Raw genomic sequence first — 21,322 nt, 5'->3', positions numbered from 1 at the left:
ACACACCCCCGCAAGGAAGCAGGCAGGCATGCAAGCATTTTCCAGCTCCGAGATCAGTTACTTACTCTCCCTCCACCTTGAGAGCTGCTAAACTAGAGAAAATCTGACTCAAATTGAGGTCAAAGGAGGAGCTGAAGATGAAAAAGGTGTTCCAAGATGAAAGAAGTGGTGTCAATAAGTGCAAACACTTCTGGAACTGCGAGGGTTTCTAGCTATGTTATACCCTGTATTTTTAATACATCTTTATTTCATTCCACCAGCTTCAAATAAGGAAACATCCCAAGGATGGTGACAGCATGCTGAATTTGTAGCTATCTGCAGAAATTAGTTACTATAAATAGTTTACCCAGGCTTTTTAAGACACAGCTGTACCAAGTTTCCACCAGAATCAAAATTGCTAAGACATCAATTTACTGCATTATTGTCTGTTCCACAAAGGTTGTGACAGTATCCCACCACCATCCCATTTTTTTTTTCTGGATACCCTCATCACACATTTTAATCTTATTATCTTTAAAGACGGAACACCATCTGCAACAAGCTTTTAAAAGATTCTTCTGTAGAAACAGAATCCAGCAATGATAACAAGATTCTGTGGGTATGACTGGATATAATTTTACTGTGTTAATCGTGACCCAAAAACAGTGCCGTGGTCTAGAAAGATGATTCTAAATTTCAGAAATACAGTACAAATCACACTCTAAACCTTAACATACATCCACCTCTTCAGCCCTTACACATAACCTTTCAGCTGCAGCGATTTAACAAAGCCAGGGTAGTAGACACCATCAGTATCCATAACAATTTGCAAAAATTCTCAGACCCACAGGGGTTTCATAAGTTAAATCTTGTAATGGGCTAAAACAGAGGGAGCGGTGGCACTCACTTTCCAACCTAAATACATAAAATCTTTTAACTATGGCATCAGAACTTAAATTCACACCTGTCAAGCAAGTGATAAAGTTACAATACTGCAGCAACAACAAGCTTGGGTCTGGCAGAGGCAGGGTTGTTACAGTTTACAGTAACTCATCACAGAGCTAAATTAACACCAGTTACAGGGGTGATCTTAGGAACAGATTACTGGGGAGCAAGTAACTATTAAGAAAGGTATGCATTATAGAATTGTTCTCATTTAAACAACCCTTGAGTCATGTAGCATCCTACAGAAGCAAAAGGTTTAGAAGAGAATACAATTCGCTGTTAGAAGACTAAATGGAAGAGTAAGATAACATAAGTAATTATTCAGGTATAGCAAGTTATTAAAATAATACCTCAGTGAAAGCCAAAACTAACTGAATCTACTTCTAGACAATGACCTCGTCTATAATATTCTGCTTGAAAAACTGCAAGTTCCACCAGCTGAAGAACACACACCTTACTCAGCAAACCCAGGAGAGGCTCTCAGCAAGCAACGCTGTACGGACTACTGGATCACTGCTCGGAATTGCACTGTTCTGCTCTTACACTGACTCATCCCTTCAATATTCAAACTCCTTAGGACAAGGATTCTTGTAAAGCATAAATACATCTTTGCACAAGAGTCTGTGCTACAGTGATTCAAAAAAAAAAAAACCAACACCACCCTGTCTTGCATATTTATCTCATGTCCTTGATTCTGATACAATCTGTGTAACCTAAGCACGGCTAAACACCAGTTTTACGGGTGGAGCAGTATTAGTTTAACATACAAATGAGACTCAATGCAATTACATTTTTAGTGTTTTGGAGACCCTTAAATCAATGACAGAAAGGCAGAGTGTTACTGTCTACAGATAACATTTAGAAAAACCAGAGACCTTTTAAATCCAGAGTTCCATAAGCATGTTATAATCTGCAAGTCCACATGTGAAGAGAAAGCCTAAGGGTATGCATACACAGGTTAACAAGCAAAACTAGAACATCTGGATCTCTGATAAATTTCTGCCTTTTAAACATATCAGTAATCTGTAAGTAAAAGTTGTGTTACCAGAGATCTCTGTATTTTCTCAGGAGACAGCATGCAGATTTTTTTAACCCTGAAATAAAACAACATCTTCACAAACGGCTCTTTTCAAAACTGATCTGGAGACACAGACACAATTTTTAAAAATTCACACTGATTTAGTGAATTCTTCTAGAGAAAGCTTGGAGTTTCCCATCAACAGAAAAGCCATTTTGGACACAACTGCTTTGAAGCCAAGCAGGCTTTGACATTTTAAATTGTTCAATAGAGTTTTTGTGTAAACTGGTCTCACAAGATGACTTAACAAATAAGATATACAAAGAGAGGTTTCCATGTCCCAATTTGACTTGAAAGCAATCCATATTTTAAAACCAGCACTGACTAATTTTAAAACTATTATGCAGAAACTACACATGTTAAATAATAACTAGCGTTCTACCTCTCCTAAAGCCAAAGTCCAAACTACGCATTAGCAAAAAGATATTTTTTTTTCCATTTTCAGTCTGAAATTTTTGAAGGATTCATTACCAAGAGTGCTGAAAGAAACTGATGTTTTATGCTGTGTTAACAAGTAATACAGAACCCGTTATCTTCCTTCAGGGCTCCCACATCAATGCCACATCAATGCTTTGCAAAGCCCCGGTGCTGTAATTGCTGCTACGTTTTTAAGAACAGGTGAGCGAGGCTTGTGGCACTGGTGCAGAGAGTGTGAGATGGTGAGGAAGGGAAAAAGCTGGGAGCACTTACTTGCTTCAGGGCTTTGTGATAAGCAACTTTAGAATTAGGACATGCTGTTATAAAACACAGCAGGACATCAATTTCTAAGAGCAGACATGTGGCCTTGAAAAGCATCCTCATGGCAACATGGATTATGCCATTAAAACAAATTAATAAAATATCAAAGTTGAGAGCTAAGCAAATGTTAAGGGGTTGATTCATAGTCTTAATGTTTCCCTTTTGAATACAGAAATTAATACAGTATTCCTTCAAAAACAAGAAGGTAACATACCTAGTGAAGTCAAAACTAAATCTGGAATTATAAGCAACTAAAAGCTGCAAGGTTTAACTGTTGGAAAGCCACAGATGCATTTCGGCTACCACCCACCAACTTGCACACAGGCAAATTTCAGGCTGACAGAAAACCCCGAACAAACTACAGAAAACCCTTATGCAATAGTCTGAGAAACAAAACAGTTGGAGAGAAGCCACACGAACCCAACTCCGGCTAGGTCTGCTCAGATTTCTGAAAAGAGCTCATTCACATGGTCCACACTTTGTTGTTTAGCACAGCTGTTTCTAAAGCTACTCCCCATTCTAGTAATGTTTTTCCCTTCCTATTTCACAAAAGACTTCAACATATTTCCAACAGATGCGTTTTGTACTCCAGTAATTTAGTGATATTTCCTGATGACTGGTTAACACAAAAGCTGTAGCTGGTTGATCCAAAGATTGCATCTGTCACCCTGCATCTCACCATCAGGTCAGAATGAATTTCTAACTGCAGAAAAAGATACCACAGAAGAATAAATTACTCTGGTTTTAAGCCTCAGCCTAGGGATAAATAATTTGTCCATCCAACAACAGCTAGAATTAAGGGTTCGGCTTTTTTCAAAATATGCTGTAACAGGGTAAAATAAAACAAAAGCAAAAAAAAAGCCCAAAAATTCAACCAAACCCAAGTTAAACATTTTCTTATCATTACAGATAGCACAACAGAAAATACTTCTTGATCATTTTCTCATGCAAGATCATCCTCTTTCCCATCACCCATGTGATTTCTGTCATCCTCTTAATTAACTGCATACAGCAAAATAACCTGAATGGATGACCTCACTCACCCTGAAACCCAAGAGTAACTACAGACAGAACTTGGTTCAAGGAGCAAGTTTCTCCTACCACAGCACACACATCCAGATATCCCCCCGAGCTTTCCTTGCACACAACAGCACAACAGGAAAGATATTTAATAAGTGACAAGGACTTATCTGCCGAGAATGAGTTTCAAGTGTATCAGGTTCTGCTCCATTGATAACTATATTCTAAAATGTATGTGTGTGTGTAACGACAACAAAGAATCCTCTCCATATCATTAAACCTGGCAGAACTCTATTTGCTGAGGAAGAGCACTGTAGGCTTTTCCTAACAGGATGAACACTGCGTAGCATGGTAAAATCATCCAAATTACCTCACACAGTGTATTTATGTATTATACATGCACAGGGGATCAAGCCGTTCCCCGAGTTACCTAGGAAGTAAGGGCTGCATCTTCTCACTACAGCTTTGTAATTACTGTTACAAGAGATGTGTGTATAATGAGAATTATTTTTTTTTTTGCATGGTCCATAAGTCAGCCACTTTCTCCTGATGAGGTATATATTATATCCAAGAAACGTTTCAGCTGGCATTTATAGCTCTGTCCTTAAATACAGCCACAACAAGCATAATCTAAACGCTATCAACTATTTATCTGACAATACTTTATGTAACATTTTAAGAGCTACTATCACATTGTTAAATTGAAATTTCAATACTGAGCTCAAGCGACTAATTTCCACTTCAAAAAAATATATACAGAAAGTGACAGGATAGTAAGCGCACATATCAGCACACCGAGTGTCTCTCTAGGTTACTAAACCTTCTGTATCAAGGGCATCTCACTAAATATTAATGCAGAATATGAGGTTTCAGTTTTTCAGAGGATCCCTGCACCGCAAATAAGAATAAGTATTAAAGTCTATACTATTAACTACAGATTAAGGTCAGAGCCCAACGGTTGTTCCATATAAAACAACGTAACAGATAGATGTTCATTGACGGTGATACTGATCCATTCATACAAAGCAGCTTGCAAGATCCAGGCTTTAAAATATTAAGAACATTTATTAGCTCAACATTAATACAATCCTACACTCTTATAAAGAGTGCCCCTGACTGCAGAGCTGCTATGAACTGTATGAAGTGTATTTTGAAGTTCTGGAAATACATCAGTTATGCTACCTGACGGCCAGCCCAGTTTCCATGCTCTACACCTCACATCTGATGGTTCTAAAATTAACTCTACTGATTTTATCACCGATTTCTTCTTCACTTTGCCACATTAAATGTCAAATGATCCCTATGTCTGACACTGCCCTTTTAATTATGACAACAAAAGCTTAAAGATGATACCACACCCACCCCCCTGCCCCTTCAAAGCAAGGCTCAATAAAACATAAGCAACGGTAGGAATTTAAAGGTCAATATTTGCATAAGTTGAGTAAAAGCCAAGAAAGAGCAAGATTTATTAAAAATGTAATTCTATAGTAAGTCCTACAGTTAGTACTCTTTCTAATGTATTGATTTAAATCACAAACTAAGCTCCACAGATAGCGTTTAAGACTTCATTAAAATTTACTGAGCATATTTATCAATGCTTTTTGCAGAAAGCTTGTTATAAAAACCTGCATAAACCCAAACAGACCCCTCCAATACATTAATGATATATGATGAAGTCTTTTATTCCCTTCATCAATCTTCAGCTACACATTTACTTGAATAATCAATACTCCACAATTATGATGTGTCCATAAATTCATTGCCCTACATCAATACTTCAGTTTATTCAGTATCTTCTAAGATGAAGTCTCAGTCACTGTCAGTCTCATTAACCTAACCATCCACATTTTATTGTTCTGTTATCAGGATTCAAAAGCACTTAAGATGACAGTAGCAGTAAAAAGCCCTGGGACTTTATATGCCCATTATGGTGACTGGGTTGTTTAAAAACTGGAGCTGTAGTTGCCAAGTATGATTCCAAATATAAACACTACCACCACCAGTCCAGAGAGAAGCTTAAGGCACAGGCAGGAAACAAGAGAATCTGAAGTCAAAGACCTTCCACAGAAACCAGGAAAGGGATGCAATTGTGACAAAAGTTTGTCCTCCCTCTTTGCAACATTGAAACGGCTCTATTAGCAAGTATTTCACAGTGTTCTTACCACATTTTCTATTCTATATATTAAAAAAAGGAAAGAAGAAACCTGTATTAGGACAAGGCATACGAAGCAAAAATTCAGGCATACCTGCTCCGTTGTAGCTGTCCCAGATACTAAAGCACTCCCAGGCTTCCAGGGATACCCTGTTAGATGGGCCTTCAGGCACAGCCCTGAAAATAAGGGACCTTGTCTTCAGGTTACTTATCGTCAAGTATCCAAACCCATAGAAACTACATAAAACATTTGCTGCCATGAAATGATGATGCAGCGTATACCAAATTATGAATAAAATACAAGCCTTAAATACCTGTAATATAATGTATTTATAATCTAAAACAAAAGTGACACCTAGTCTTGTACCAGGTTTAATAATATACAACATAATGCTGGTTTTGCAAAGTGTTCAAAGAAAAGCAAGCTCAAGCTTAATTAAATGAACAGAACTTTATACAAAGCCGACAGCTACGCTGCTCCTCATTATACAGCTTCAGGAAGCTGACACAAGACTCCAGTTCTGCAGAAATCTTAGAAACAAGCTTAGCTCACTTCTACACACACGTCAACAAGGGCAGGCATCAGTTTTACAGCCTATGAGATTTATCAGGCACACCTGGATATTCAAGGCAGAACAAAACACTTAGAAATAGCATTCAGTGAAACAATCGGCAATAGCATACAGAACAGCAGAGCATAAAAGCACTAATGCAATCGTATGCTGCGCGTTTGGCATGACCACTGCACGATCTATTAGGAAACAATGCCACTTCTAAGAAAAATGTATAAAACACATCCCTCTTCATCAGCCTCTTCGGCAACTATGCAGTTTTTCAATGCTCCTTTTCAGAGGTAAATCGGGGTTCTTACTGCATAGGCAATTCAGAACCTAACACTAAAGAACCTACACTAATTGTACCAACATATAGGTCAGATTTACACAAGCAAGTAGCAACACAAAGAAATAAATTGCCATGAAAAAACGCTAGCTTTTTGCCCACTGATCTATTGGGATAAGAATGGAATTTCAGGAAGTTTTCATGTTTAACAAAATGCACTTTTATTCTCCAGGGTCTTCAGATGGTTGCAACAGTTGCGTTCACTTGCCATGGACATACAACGCAACGGAGGCACGACAAGAAATAGTTTAACTAAGCTGCACAACTAGACTTATGGAGCTTTTACTGTGTTGTAAAGGCTCACACCTGAGGATCTCTGAAGAGTGTCAAAAGGAATTTCAAGCAATATCTAGGCATCAAAACATCTGAAAGAGTATAAAGAAAACATTTTTTTTCTCCCTTTTTTCTGTAATCTTGCAACATTTGTCTCAATGGGCCCATACACGTACACAAAAACTGAAAAATATCCATCCCAGGAGCGTACCTATTGCTTTCTACCGTGTTCGTACCCACTTATATTAACAGAGAAGCTCCATTTTATAAAAATATATCCAACAGATGTAATTTGTAAGAGCCGATGACAAGAAAGGAAGATACAAAAGTGACATACTTGGAATGCTCTCAAATTTAATTCACTTAAAGTAAAAGTTAGCAAACAAGGTAAGAGCAATCCAAAATCTGACTAATTTAAGGCACAACAGAAATTTCATCAGCTAACTTGTTGTGATGGAAAAACTTGAAAAAAATTAGTCATATCCTTACAATAAATTCTGTTGCATTAGTCTATTTCTATATTTGTTTTAACATGATTATTTTTTAATATTTCCTCTGAGTCAAACAAGTTTAGGGAATTGTTAGGTCAAAATCTATTCGTTTTATAAAATTCTGGAATGGATGAAAATAGAGATGCCCAGAACCTGTCAGCACCTGCAAGATATCATCTTCAGACACACAAAATTTCTCTGTGGATCACAGCTTGTATGCCAAAAACGGTAAACTAGTTTAGGTAACAGGTACTAGAGAACAGCATTAGGTAACACTTCTTTGCCCAGAGAACCAGAGGATGCCACGGAAATGCACGCAGTGTGATACAAAAGCAGAAAGAACGATGCTGCAGACATACTTTAGCAAGCAAAAGCAATTATGAGGGGGGGTGGGGGGGTTGCACTTCCCAAAAGTTTATTTCTGCTTATCTGCAGAGGAAAGCGATAAGAATGCAGATCATGATTACTAACAGTAACATCTTAGGAAACAAAAAAAATTTTTAACATCAACCCACTAAAATACTAACATACACAATAGCTTTCCGTAAGATAAGGCTTATTTCTGCACTCTTTGTCAGAACAGGAAGATTCACATTATTTTTTTAATATTAATGATCAAGCTATTTGAGAACAAGAATACTTTGAAGTTGATTCTGGATGATGTTCTGGTGACTAAAAAACAAAGTAAAAATTCAACACAGACTAGAAGTTGAAAGAAGAAAATAAACTATTCTTCCAACTCATCCTTGTACATGAATAATGTTTTGTTTATTGAGGAACTAAAATAACACATTTAGCACACATTCCAGAGAAGTTAAAAGTGCTATTAATTTTAAATGAAAATGCAGAGTGCAATATCTGTGCTTTGGAAAGAGAATTACACTGGGAATAAAGTTCAGCACTCTTCAAAATGAGAATTTCCATCTTCAGTCCGTACCTTATATTATGTACTTTCTCATATTTAACAGTAAAATAAGGAAGGACAGTTTCTGATCCACTTTTTTGCGTCACTAATCTTTTTTTAACATATATTAATTAGGCACACTCATGTACATTATTAGTGACTTTGAAACCCAAGCATATACAACCCCAATTTCTAAACATATGGTTCTTGTAGATTTAAAATTTCAAAACGGTTAATAAAATTGGTACCAACATTCATTACACTATCATTTTAAGGACCATTTGGAGGGGGAAAAAAACATCTAATTTTCAGAAACTGTCTTCATAAAGTTTGCTCCAGAACAAAAACTGCAACTTTCAAATGCAACTACAAGTTTAATTTATATATATGCAAATACTTGCAATGTATACAATATTAATAGTTTTAGATAATGCTTTTGGATTTAAACTAAAGAATAAAAAGGGTCAATGGCTGCAGCCCTAGTTAAAATTTTTTTGTCATCTGAATATGGGCTATTTTCTCAGCAAAAAAAATAAAAAAGGCAACAACTTGACAGTTATTACATAAGGTAAACAAAGCCTTAAATATGCTGTACAAACTATTGGTGTTGATCATTGTCCATTCATGGACACTTCCGACAACATCAAAACCTATATGAATGTGACTAAACGAAGAACAAATGTTTTTCTACATCTTGACTGACCATCATATAAAGACCAGTATCAATTAGAATTTTGCAGCTTCACTTTAAAAACTAAACAGTAGCAAATTAAGACACTAACAATAACCGGTGTTTCTGGACAAACTTGCATTTTCAGTTCAAAAAAAGTGTTTCTGTATGGGTGTAAACAAATTATTAAGTAAGACACTTTGTAAACAATAGGGGACAGACAAAAATAATAATTCCAGTAAGTTTCTACATTTATAGTGACATATTCCAAACATCTAATAAAGCTTGTTTGATGAAAATATTTTAATTAATAAAAACAGCACTGTGGTTTCAAAATCTACATTAAATCACAAGAAGACATTCTGAAAAAAGGTCTACGTGCCTGCAGTTCCATACAGTCTAAGTTATATAACTGCAGAAATTAACCAGGAAACTTCACGTAAATCGAATTATAATGAAGAGATCAGAGTAAGTGACAGTGAAATCCACATTAAGATACATATGCACGTGTTCTGTTGCCTGACAAGGTAACAGTTATGAATCACATCTGCGGAAGGCAATACTCATAAATTGCTGCCATTGAAAAATTAACAGCTGATGACCGACTCCCGAGCACTCCCAGCCCCTACAAGTCTTCAACAAGCACTGCTGAAATCAGTTAGCATTATAATATTCAGTATCTACAAGAATTTAGAAACACTTGAAGGGTAGTTCCTGTTAGTAATTATACACAAGAGTCCTTCACTCTTAGACTTCCATGCTTTCTACTGCAGATGTCAAAGCTGAGGAACTGAACCTAAAGTACTTATTTAATAACACATAATTTTTACCTTTTGCCCTAAAAAGAAACAACCCACAGAAACAAACATAAAAAATAATTATCACTGCATCCCAACACGGAAATCTGGTTTCTTCATCTTTCTGCAACTTTCTTTCCAACATTTCATTAAATTCTACTCATGCCATAAGTCACATCCACAGAAATCTTGTATAAAATTAACACCATATGTGGCTGCATATAAACAGTTGATATGCAGTATTGCACTAAAGCAGAGGGAAAAATAAAGAATACGCCAAACTTTGTCTTGCCCAGGACTCAAACTGGTTTATCTGTCAACTCTGAATGAGCTATCACTCCCACATGTTTAATTAGAAGCTGAAAAGCTTCATAAAATTACATCCAGGGCACTGGAACAGTCAGTTTCTTTTGACTGTAACACACTGCTGGGATATCTAACTAATTCAAGTAAACAAAACAAAACTTAGTATTTTAGAAGTGTGGGAAGGGTGAAGACTGTTTTAGCCTTCAAATGTAATAAAAGAAAAAAAACCTTTTGCTGCAAGATAAGATTTAATTATGTTCCAGTTTTGATGAGCACAATATCACCAAGGAAACTTTTAAGAAGACAGAAGTGCAATGGCGTATTTCTCTTATTTTACTGTCATGTTTTATGTTGAGTGAATTGTATATTTAATGAATTGTGCATTGGGTATAGAATCATTTAGGTTGGAAAAGACCTTTAAAATAGAGTCCAACCATTAACTTAGCACTGCCAAGTCTACCACTAAATCACATCCCTAAGTGCCGCATCTACACGTCTTGAAGATACCTCCAAGGATGGAGACTCATCCATATCTATTTGATTTTTATTTTTTTTTTTGCGATACACATAATTGTAGTAACAGAGAATCCTCACCAACATGAATACATGTATCTTCCCTCTTCTGACAAAGATGTCCTATTGTCCTTTCTATAGAGCAATGGTGCTCAGAGACAACATATCCCCTTTCCCCCTCCCAGAAGACAACTGCTGAAAGCATAAACCTGTATGTCTACATTATCAAGTAACGCTCCAACGGGAAAAGTTCTGTAGAAAAAAACAGTACCAAGACCTAGACGCCCATACAGCCCCCATTTCAGTTCAGAGGGTTTACATTTGATGAGCTGCAGTGTGATCCACGAGCCCAACATCCTTTAGTACCTGGAGGACATCAAATGTGCTGCGGTACTGCAGCTCTCTGTGCAGTATCACGCAATGGAAATCCACCCTGCGTGCTCCAAGACCACCCAGCAAAGCAAACCAAAGCATTGTGAAAGCAGGGATGACTGGGATATGCATTTCCAAAGGGCTTCCCTAATCCAAACCAACACTAATGTATTCGCACTCATTAAGACTCAGGAGTTTCATCTGCATGTCAGTGCTGTTCTCAGTAAAAGCCTGGAACGTGGCTAATTTTTCAGAATTCAGCTGCAGGGATAGGAACAGAATCTCAACTTACACTAATATCAGGCAATTAATAGGACCGCATTTCTTCATAATATGGGACATATGTTGCAAAGGGAAGGAAAGGGACAGCTGAAGGAGGGGAAGAACAAATAAATAAAAGCTGACAAGAAAAACGTACAATAAGCATCTTATCTGCATGCTTATAATCTGTATTTCAGATTATCTGGAGATCATTAAAATTACTATCCTTTGAGGAGGAGTCCACAGGTACACAGTCCACAGATCAGGCTGAGGGTAAAAGGCCAACAGAAAGGGGCAGAGCTGGCGACAGGAATCATTGCAACTGTCTGTGTGCTGATAGAATTTATGCTCCCAAGTGGTGTTGTTGGGTTTGGGTTTTTTTCTTTGATATTTTTTTTTTTGGGGGGGGGGGGGGGGGGGGGCGGGGGGGGGGGTTGGGGGGTAAGGTGTATGTGGTTGGTTTTTGCTCTGGAGGTTCTATTTTTGAACAGATATCTCCAAGTTATACACAAGAAAATATACTAATTAGCTGCTTTAAATATATTTAAGTTCCTGTTTCAGAAAATGTCATGCTGACCATTAAGTGACATAGAAAGCATCAGTCACAAACTCTTAGTGACTTCCATGGAATTCATTTCTAAATCTCAGGCTTATAGAAACGTTAATGTAAACTGTATCACGTGACTAATAAGTAATATAAAGAACACAAAGAAAAACACATTGCCCAACTGTGGTCTGTAATACCTGATCCCACCACAAAAATGATAAAGGTACAAGAGAAGAGATTCTGGTATACAGAGGAGAACTTACTTTGTATCTTATCCACCCTCCGGCAATAACATTTCCAAGTAAGGAAGACAGAAAATATTTTTATGAGAAGCAACACAGCAATGTAATACACTTTTCTTTATTAGGTTGGGGGTTTTTGTTACAAAGAAAAATGAAGATAGTAAAACAGACAAGAAACTCTTGATAGGGGAAACAGAGCTAATGGGATGGAAATCCAAGAACTATGCCTTGATCCATACACAAGAAAGAATGAATTGTGCTGCTTCCTCTATAAACATGTTATAAGAGAACTGAGGACTAATAAAAACTGTACAGGTCACCCAGGTCACAGCTGTTCAGAGGTTTCATTGGTTCAAATCTTCAGAACATAGATATAGCATTAAAAATCCCTCAACCACCTCTTTACAGAGACCTTTAATACAACATTTTTAATGAAAAAACGTGGTTTAAAGAGGAGGCAGCATCAGTGGGTTCTTTTGTCTTTTCACTGTAGAAGAGAGGTCAAGAACTAGCGGACAAAAAAACAACGCAGAGGAAATGGAAGTGCTGGTTTAATGTGCCAATATTATGATATTTGCAAGGACAGCGAAAAAATAAAATCCAACCATTTCTATTTTTAGTGAAGGAGCTACTGCAGATGTCTAACTACCCCAGAACCAGCAGCATTAAGCAGCATACCTAGCATGACACAAGCTATTCCAAAAAGTTTACCATATCGACTTCAGATAAAATTCAACATTCAGAAAAAGTCTGAAAATAAATTGAAGGAAGGTGGGGGGAAAAAAGGTGGAAAGAGCAATAGTTGCACAGATTAGCTAAGCATAATGATCTGTTTTAATTGATTTCTCTAATATTTATGTGAACTAGAAAACAAACGTGATACTCTTCCTTAGCTAATTATCCTTAAGCCAAATTTATTTCAAAGCTGAAATGTAGCAGAATATGGCACTTCCTTAGATCCTGCAGAAATAGTGTAAAAGAAGGAAAACTTGCAGTTAATAACTATAAATTTTGACCATTTGGAAGAGAATTAACAACAGGCCCTTAATCAGGAACATGACTTGATCATGTTTATATTACTGTAACTAAAAATATTTTCACCTTGAGGAACTCACTGAGCCTTCAGTGCTGAACTTAAAACCACCGTCTAAACATATATAAACACACGTTCTTCAATGAACACTCTTCACATCTTAGTGAATTGCTATTTCTTGTGCTCTGTTCACCAGAAAAACTTTCTTTACAAACCAAACACAAAGAAACAAATGCAGGTTATACTCAGAGTATAACAGTATCAAAGAGTGAAGAAGCCGAAATTTAACTTAAAAGCTTGCTTAATTTGAGCTCTGCTTTCTTAAAAGAGGAACTTTCATGCGATGGCAGATTGAAAAACACTTTATTCCATTTTTCACATTCCTCTTGCAGTATTTCCAGGTGCATATCACAGTAAAGCTTTCAGCTTTACAGACAGCTTGCTGCCCTGCTTGACAACGTAAGAACGCAAAACAAAGCCACAACTCCCTTAAACAATCTCATTATCATGTTTTCACTACCACAAAGAAAATCAAACAGCAAAACCAAAACAGGAGAATAAGAACCCCTGTTTCAAAAGCACAATATTTTAAAATAGTTCATGTTTGTAGAAATCAACAATAAAACACAAACAGCAAACCGCTTCCTACTAACAGCAGGCAGTAACAATATATTCCTTAGGAGAAAATTAATCCAGCTGAACTCTTTCACATTCACACATTACCAGTGACAGGCCCAGACTGTTCCCACTGCTACTTTTTGACCCCAAACCTTCTCTCTGAAAAACTAATTTCTGATAATGCAGCAGAAATCTGCAGCCTTTCCATGAAATAACGTATCACAACTCATAGTTGCAAACCTAAGTAGCCATTCTGAGTATCTATTTGCTAGTATATACAGCAGCTAGCCACACCAGAATATACACATGAAGATACAAACTACTTAGGATGCAGACAGTCTCTTGCTAAGCATTTGTGTGGTAATAATGCAATTGCACCCTGAACCTCTGGCACATTAAGGGCATTAGAAGCCATACTAAATTGAATTTATTGTCTTTTGAAAATTCATAGGGATAGCATAAAAATAAGGAGGGGAGGAAAAAAAAAAACACACAAAGAATTTGGCAAGGTTTTTTTAAAAGAAAATAAATGCGAATCCTTCAATCCCAAAGAAGTCACCGAAATGTTTTTACGTAATGCTGAAGCTGAACACTACAGCAGAAACATAGGCATTGAAATCATAAAAATAATTACATGCATTTGAAAACATGTTCCAAGGCTCAAAGCCAGCCTGATGAAAAAAGGTATTAATGGTCCAAAAAAAGATCATCGCAGTATAGCATTAAGTTTTAATTTAAATAAACTTAAACATAAAAATACTTTCTTTTGAGGACATCTCTTAAAAATAAAACTAGAACTGTATTGTGTGTGACACTTTTCTAAAAGAAGCTTTAAAAACATATAAAAGCATACTGTGTTAGCTGCAATGCTTAATACTACATAAACACTAAGTAGGGACTTTTCACAGAACGGGTGGGGTTGGAAGGGACCTCTGGAGATCATCTAGCCCCAGGTTCATCTACAGCAGGTTGCTCAGGATCACATCCAGGTGGGTTTTGTACGTCTCCAGAGAAGGAGGCTCCGCAGCCTCTCTGGGCAGCCTGTTCCAGTGCTCTGTCACCCTCAAGGTAAGGAAGTTCTTCCCCATATCCAGAAGGAACTTCTTGGGTTGCAGTTTGTGCCCGTTGCCCCTTGTCCTGTCGCTGGGCACCACTGAAAAGAGCCTGGCCCCGTCCTCTTGGCACGTGCCCCTAAGGTATTTGTGTGCATGGGTAAGATCCCCTCGGTCTTCTCCAGGCTACGCAGGCCCAGCTCTCCCAGCCTTTCCTCCTAAAGGAGATGCTCCTTTCCCCTCACCAGCTTTGCAGCCTCTGCTGGACCCTCTCCAGCAGTTCCCTGTCTCTCTTGAGCTGGGGAGCCCAGAACTGAACACAGTACTCCAGATTTTTTAAGTAAAGAATTATTAACACAAATATTCATAGAATAAATGCAGTTTCTTGGAGCAGAAGCATCATTTGAGTTTGATACATTACTCTTGTGGACTTTTCCCCTTCCCTTTGGTAACAAAGGCCAGAGAAATTTAAAACAACTTTGGAAATAATAAAACCACCTAACTCTGAAACCTGCCCGACATCAAGTTTCTGTCTGCCAGGAGATTTTACAACACTCCTGAAAACAGCTAAAAAAGTTTCTTATAATGGAAACTCTGACGGACCAAGAACTACAGTTATACTAGGAGCTGTCACTGTAATATTCTTTCCTTTCTTTCATGTCATACTGAAATCTCCATTTTCTTCTTAATTTGTCACTCTTTTCTGTAAAGGTAGCTTATCTAAAGCTTAATTAAAGAAACTAGGGGGTTTTTTGCAACCAACCTTCTAGTTTCACATGTTTTTTTAAAAAAAAAAAATCATTCTTCTCACTAATTTTGATCATTAATTTGTCTTCCCAGGTTTAGATGATGATTTTTTAGATAGAAGCTTCAGAAAGTTGAACTGAAAAAACACCGATTCACCTGCTTAACTTTATCATAGAAGTTTTATTTTTCAAGAGTATTATCCGAAGAGTATGAACTTGATTTTCATCAGTCAAATTTAATGAATGATGGCAAAAAACCCCACTACTTAAACTTATTAGCGCACCAACAATAACTTGCTACAAGCTACCTAAAATTTGAATATTTTTTAGAGTTTTTGACTGTGTAAGAATACAGACAAGAATGATGAATACAAGTCTTCATCAAAGGGACACTGCAGAACCTTACCCCAATGCAGACAAAAGTCCAGTTTGAACATATTTAGGTCCCTAAAAAGTATCACTTCCAAAGCATTTAAAAATAAATAAGGCTGCTCTACTGCTTTTACTCTTGGTTGTATTCAGGCATGGAGTTTGGAGGGAAAATGCAACTGAATTCAAGTTTTTAGCTAGCTTTAGCAAGATTAGTCCTCATCAGACAAAACTACTTCTAGCTAACCAGAATTCCAATGGTAAAAGGAATTCTGGGCTCAGAATCCAAAATGCTGGAAATGAACTGCCATAGCAAATTTGATCTGTGGCTCAGATGAGTGGATCATGTCCAATTTGATCCACTACCTGACTGACTGGAAGACAGGAGAAAGTCAACATTGTGCAAACTGCAAAACTTAAGATACACAACAGTATAATTTAAATGCAGCCCAAATTATTTTCTCTATACCAATGGAAAACTGTACTGATCACCTAAGTAATTCCTTAACTATCTGAGCTATGCTGAACGGGATTCAGGAAATGCCATTCCATTTCCGACTGGGGACTACAGACTGACGTATAGCACTACTCTGGGTGCTATGACTAGCAAAAAACTGGAGGATATCTACAAAACTTAGTATTAACATCTTGGGACACAGAGGAAGTTACATACGAGATTCATAGTAAAATCATGGTTGCATGCTTACCTCAATAAGGCATGCAATGTTCTCACAACACGTGTGTGCCTGCAAGTTTCTACTTGCAGAAAGAAAAAATATTTATTGAGACATCTTTAAAAGGCATCATTCTTTTGCATTCAGTTTCTCAGAGGTTTAATTTCAGGAATATCAACTAACATCAACTTTCACAGAAATACCACAGAATCCATAATTTCACTAACTACTAAGTAAAAGCAACATTCAGGATAGTCAAATATGCTCTAAAGCATTAGCAAATAACCATTTAAAAAAATATAATGAAAGAAACAACCAAAAGGCTAGCTAATGAGTACACAATGTACATCTGCAGGTGAAATGATAGGGAAGAAGGTGGGGGAAGAGAAAGAGACAACAAAAAGCCTCATCCTAATTAGGTAAACATATGACAGAGAGAAAAAAACCCAAACAATAGTGGGGTGCGGTTATGTTATGATTAAATGCTAAATAATGATAAGAATTTGGCAAAAATACAGAATATGTGAGAATACAGCATATAATGCTCTGGCTTTCATGTGTGTAGTTATCTTCCACTACAGTACCTTTCAATTTCTCAAGGTTAGTAGAATTTATTATATCAGTGATTTTGTAGCGGTGGATTTTTTTGTAATTGTATATTACATAAGACAGAAAAATGCTGCTTGTCCTAAAATGTAGTTCAAACCAAAGGTCCTCCTAAACATACAGCGCATGAAAATTAAAAACAGGGAGCTTGGGTTATGAAAAGAAGCCATATGACTAAAAAGTGAATCCATTTTCCAAAACGCCCACACAGACAAGAGCTTCTGATGTGAAAAACGGTCTCTGCAAAAGCTAAATTGCACAGATTATTTTCCTGAAAAGTTAGAATCTGCACTACATGCAGATTATGTATTTCCTGTGACGCGATTAAAAAAACCCACAATTTTTTATGTTATTACAGTATGAACAATTAATTGACTGTTCAATGTATATGATAGAAATACCAATACTTATTTAATTGAATAATTGTCTTCCTTTAGAATTTACATAGGCAGAAATGCTTGCTTAGTTTTCCCAGGCTTGTCTCCCTCTTGCTGCAGGCAAGTTTTGGTTAGCTTCAGAATGAGGTGCAACGAGGCATGCCAGCCAACATAGCATTTGTGGCTTACCTTGACACTGAAATCCTTGTTTCCCAAATCCCCTGCATAAAAAAGAAAAAAACAAAAAACAAAAAACTGTCTTAGCATAGTTTAGTTATGATTTCTTCTCAGTGATCTGTAACAACATAAAAATAGCTACATATTAAATTACTCAGATTTTGCTAAGACAGCAACAGATTTTAAAATATACAACACAGAACAGCCCACCCATTTCAAAGCAGAGAACAATACCTGTCACCAGCTATGTAATTTCAGCTTCTGGCAACAATTTTTTTATTATTATTATTTTACAAGCTATTTTGGATCTACAATTATCATCAGCTGTGATTACCGCATAATATTTCAACGCATTTAATGCGACATGTACACTTCACAGCAACGTAAAGTATTCCAAAGTTCTAGCAACGGTGTATAAAACAAATCAGACTTAGGTTTTCATCCAAATTTTAGGATTGCATGCAGACATTGTTATGTGCCTCAGAGATACCAGTGGCTTGTTGTATGGAAAGGAGGCAGGTTAAAGGTTTTGCTTGTTTCAATATAAATGAGAAGACAGGCCCACTGGCTTCATACCCATTATTCTTCCAGCTTCCTTGCTTTATTTCTGTAACAAAATACAAATGTGCGTGTAATACTTTACCAATGAATACAGGGACACACAAGCATGGTGGCACAGGGTATCCGGAGTCCCAGTGTACATTAGACCTCTGGTAAATTGCACTGTTGTTGGTTTTATTTATTTGTTTGTCTTTAAACATTCAATATGCTCTTTCCACAAAAATATATATTTTGAGTATCCTCCCTATAAACATTTCTCTGCATTTTCCCTCTTTGCAGAACATTTTTCATCTGGAGACCTGGAGCTGCTTACACTCAAAGACAAATGAACAAAACCCGTGAACTGTAGAAGTTAGCCAGTATGCTGTATCCAATTAACAACAGAAAGTATGGCCATCGACTTTGAGGAAACGTGTTTGTTTTTTTAAATAATATCAACAATTTCCCCACTTCACTTTTTATTTATTTATTTAAAAGAGAAGAGACAAAAAACATTTAGTATTACTTCAGGTGGAAACTGACATTACACAGCTTCGAGCCTTTCCATAGATTTCTCAAAAGGCTCTACCTGTTACGTTATACATGGGCCTAAACTAAGAAAACCAGAAGAAACATAGAAACGTTTGTTTACTTGGCAGCATGCATGACTACACTATACTGTCATTCTGCTGCTGTTTCCTCTTGTTTTCACAAAAGCAAAAAGCATGTACTGAATGTGTCCAAATGCAATGGCAAGAAAGCTGACAGCAGGACTAAGAACATGAAACAGACTGTAGATAATTTTTCACCCTTTTAAGCAGACTTTTTTGTTAAGAACATTCCTGTATTAGCTACTCTAAAAGCACAGCAGTTCTGCAGTGTTTGAGCTGAATTCATAGGCCAACCAGCTGCAGTCCCTTGACTCCCTGCTCAGTTACAATGTATTTTAAGTAAGAGTTTTTTTAAAAAAACCCAACACTTCAGAAACAAAGCACAGATCAAAGCTGTTTAAGAAGACAAGGAGGCACTGAACAGTTTTAGTAAGTGTTACCTGGTCAAAATAACCTAAGAAAAAAAAAAACCCACCTGTTTGCATAGTTCATGGAAAGGTTGTATTTACTATTCTTTATATCTTAAAACCTATATTAGTTGCCACACTTTATTTTGGAAATAGATAAAGTACTTTTTATGGTGTATGATGCTTATTGAAGAGCTGCCCATCTTCAAATGGGGAAATGAAATAAGAGTTTGAGTTGTCAGGTGCTCATCTGATGAATCTTAAGAGCTTCCTTAGACTCACTAGCAGGACAAGGCAAAAGAGCACAGCTACTCTTGCCACTCTTGTCAGCTACAAGAATACCCTTTTACATTCAAATCCATCCTAGCATTTCATGACAGTATTCCACTTTTGTTTTTTAATTGTGCTACTTATGTGCACACACACAGTCCAACAATAACACTGCAGCATTTTTTCACGCTTCCCAATTAATTCTGTTTTAGATTAACTTCGATGCAGTTTCTGAAGGTCTCTCACTTCTACCATACAAACTTTGAAATTTTTTTTCACATAAGAAAAAAAAACCCATGCTCAAAAAGTTGACTTGTTTCTTCTGCAATCTACCATTCTCAGTTTGCCTTCCTTTCCTGCCTTACTCTGCTAATATATTTCAATTATTTCTGAAGTCTTTCTTCAACACAAGCCGAAGAAAACTCAAGCAGGCAAAGGTCTGCGTCCAGGTGCATAAACATGCAAAAAAGAGCAAGGCACCTGCCACAGACACGGAGCCAGCTGGATACAGCCGCCTCCAGGTGTTTTACAACTTTGCCTAAAATAAATCACAGCTCCCATGCCCAGCGAGGCAGCCTGCGCCTCGCCCTGCGCGGCCGCACGCCAGCGGGGGGGGGGAGCAATGCGCACCCGCGGAGTTGCAGCGCTCGCCAGGCGCCCCCGCGGAGGGCAGGCGCGGAGCCCACCGGCCCAACCGGGACCCGTAGGGGTATTTCTCTCCCCCCTCCCCCAACAGCTCAGCAGTGAGGGGGTCGGTAGGAAGTTTTCCTCCCTAGCAAAAGCCCTTCTTTTCCAGACCTCCCTCCCCTTCCTAAACGCGTAACGTAGCGGCGGTGCCTGCGCGCTCCTCGGCTCCCTGCCCTCCCTCTGCCGCAGGAGCAAATAAAGCAGGCACGGCTCGCAAAGTTAAGGCAGGGCTGCAGAACTTGTGCCACACAGCAACACCCACAGCATGAAACAGAAAACCCTCCGCTCCCACCGCGGCAGCTGCAGCGCGGCGGGGCTCCCCGCGGCGGGGCGGGCACGGAGACGGGGCTCCGCGGGTGCGCTCCGCCGAGCCGAGCAACGCCCGGGGGGCGACGGAGGAACGCGAACCCGGCTGATTTGGGAAGCCATCACCCCCACCGATCCAGGCGCCGCCGATCTCTGCGGCACGGGCCGGCGCTGCCCGCCGAGCGCCGGCGAGTTCAGGGGCTGCCCCCGGCCGGGGCGCGGGGCGCGCCGGGCTCAGGCAGGGCGCTGGGGCGCCGGTGGCCGCAGGCAGCCCGCCGGGAGCGCGGCTCCCGCACCGCGGCTCACCTGACCGGCGCCGGGGGCAGCGAGCGGCGGCACCGGCGGCCGGGAGGGGAGGCACGGCCGGGGCTGCCCCGGAGCGGGGAGTCCCCCGGGGTGGGCGGGCCCGGACGGGTGCGGGGGGGGGGGCAGGGCGCTCCCGGGGTCGCTCACCAGATGAAGTCGGTGCAGTGGCTGCAGAACGTGGGCTGCTTGAAGAAGCGCGCGATGAATTTGTGCTCCTTCACCTCGTGCACGTTCTTCTGCCTCAGGGCCCCCTTGCGAGCGAAGCGCCGCGCCGCGTCCGGGGCCGCGCCGGGCTCGGAGCCCGGGAACACGTCGGCCATAGCGCCCTCCTCTCCACCCCCTCGCCGGGAGCCGG

The 21,322-nt window shown here is 38.8% G+C and overlaps 1 protein-coding gene across 1 annotated transcript in view; it reads right to left on the bottom strand.

Annotated features, from left to right (window-relative positions):
* Positions 1-21,322, bottom strand: part of PRKCA (protein kinase C alpha) — a 160,048-nt gene that overhangs the window by 138,524 nt on the left and 202 nt on the right. Inside the window, exons 1-2 of the mRNA XM_056330488.1 lie at positions 21,115-21,322; positions 17,853-17,884 (exon numbers count right to left, since the gene is read on the bottom strand). The exon at positions 21,115-21,322 is cut by the window's right edge and continues 202 nt beyond it. Coding sequence (XP_056186463.1) covers positions 17,853-17,884; positions 21,115-21,287 — 205 coding nt within the window. The 5' untranslated portion in view covers positions 21,288-21,322. The remainder of the gene's footprint in view (positions 1-17,852; positions 17,885-21,114) is intronic.

The sequence above is a fragment of the Falco biarmicus genome, chromosome 1, assembly GCF_023638135.1.
Source record: "Falco biarmicus isolate bFalBia1 chromosome 1, bFalBia1.pri, whole genome shotgun sequence".
In the NCBI taxonomy this organism is placed as follows: domain Eukaryota; kingdom Metazoa; phylum Chordata; class Aves; order Falconiformes; family Falconidae; genus Falco; species Falco biarmicus.
The sequence above is the reverse complement of the archived record's forward strand: the minus strand, read 5'-3'. Positions and strand labels throughout refer to the sequence as shown.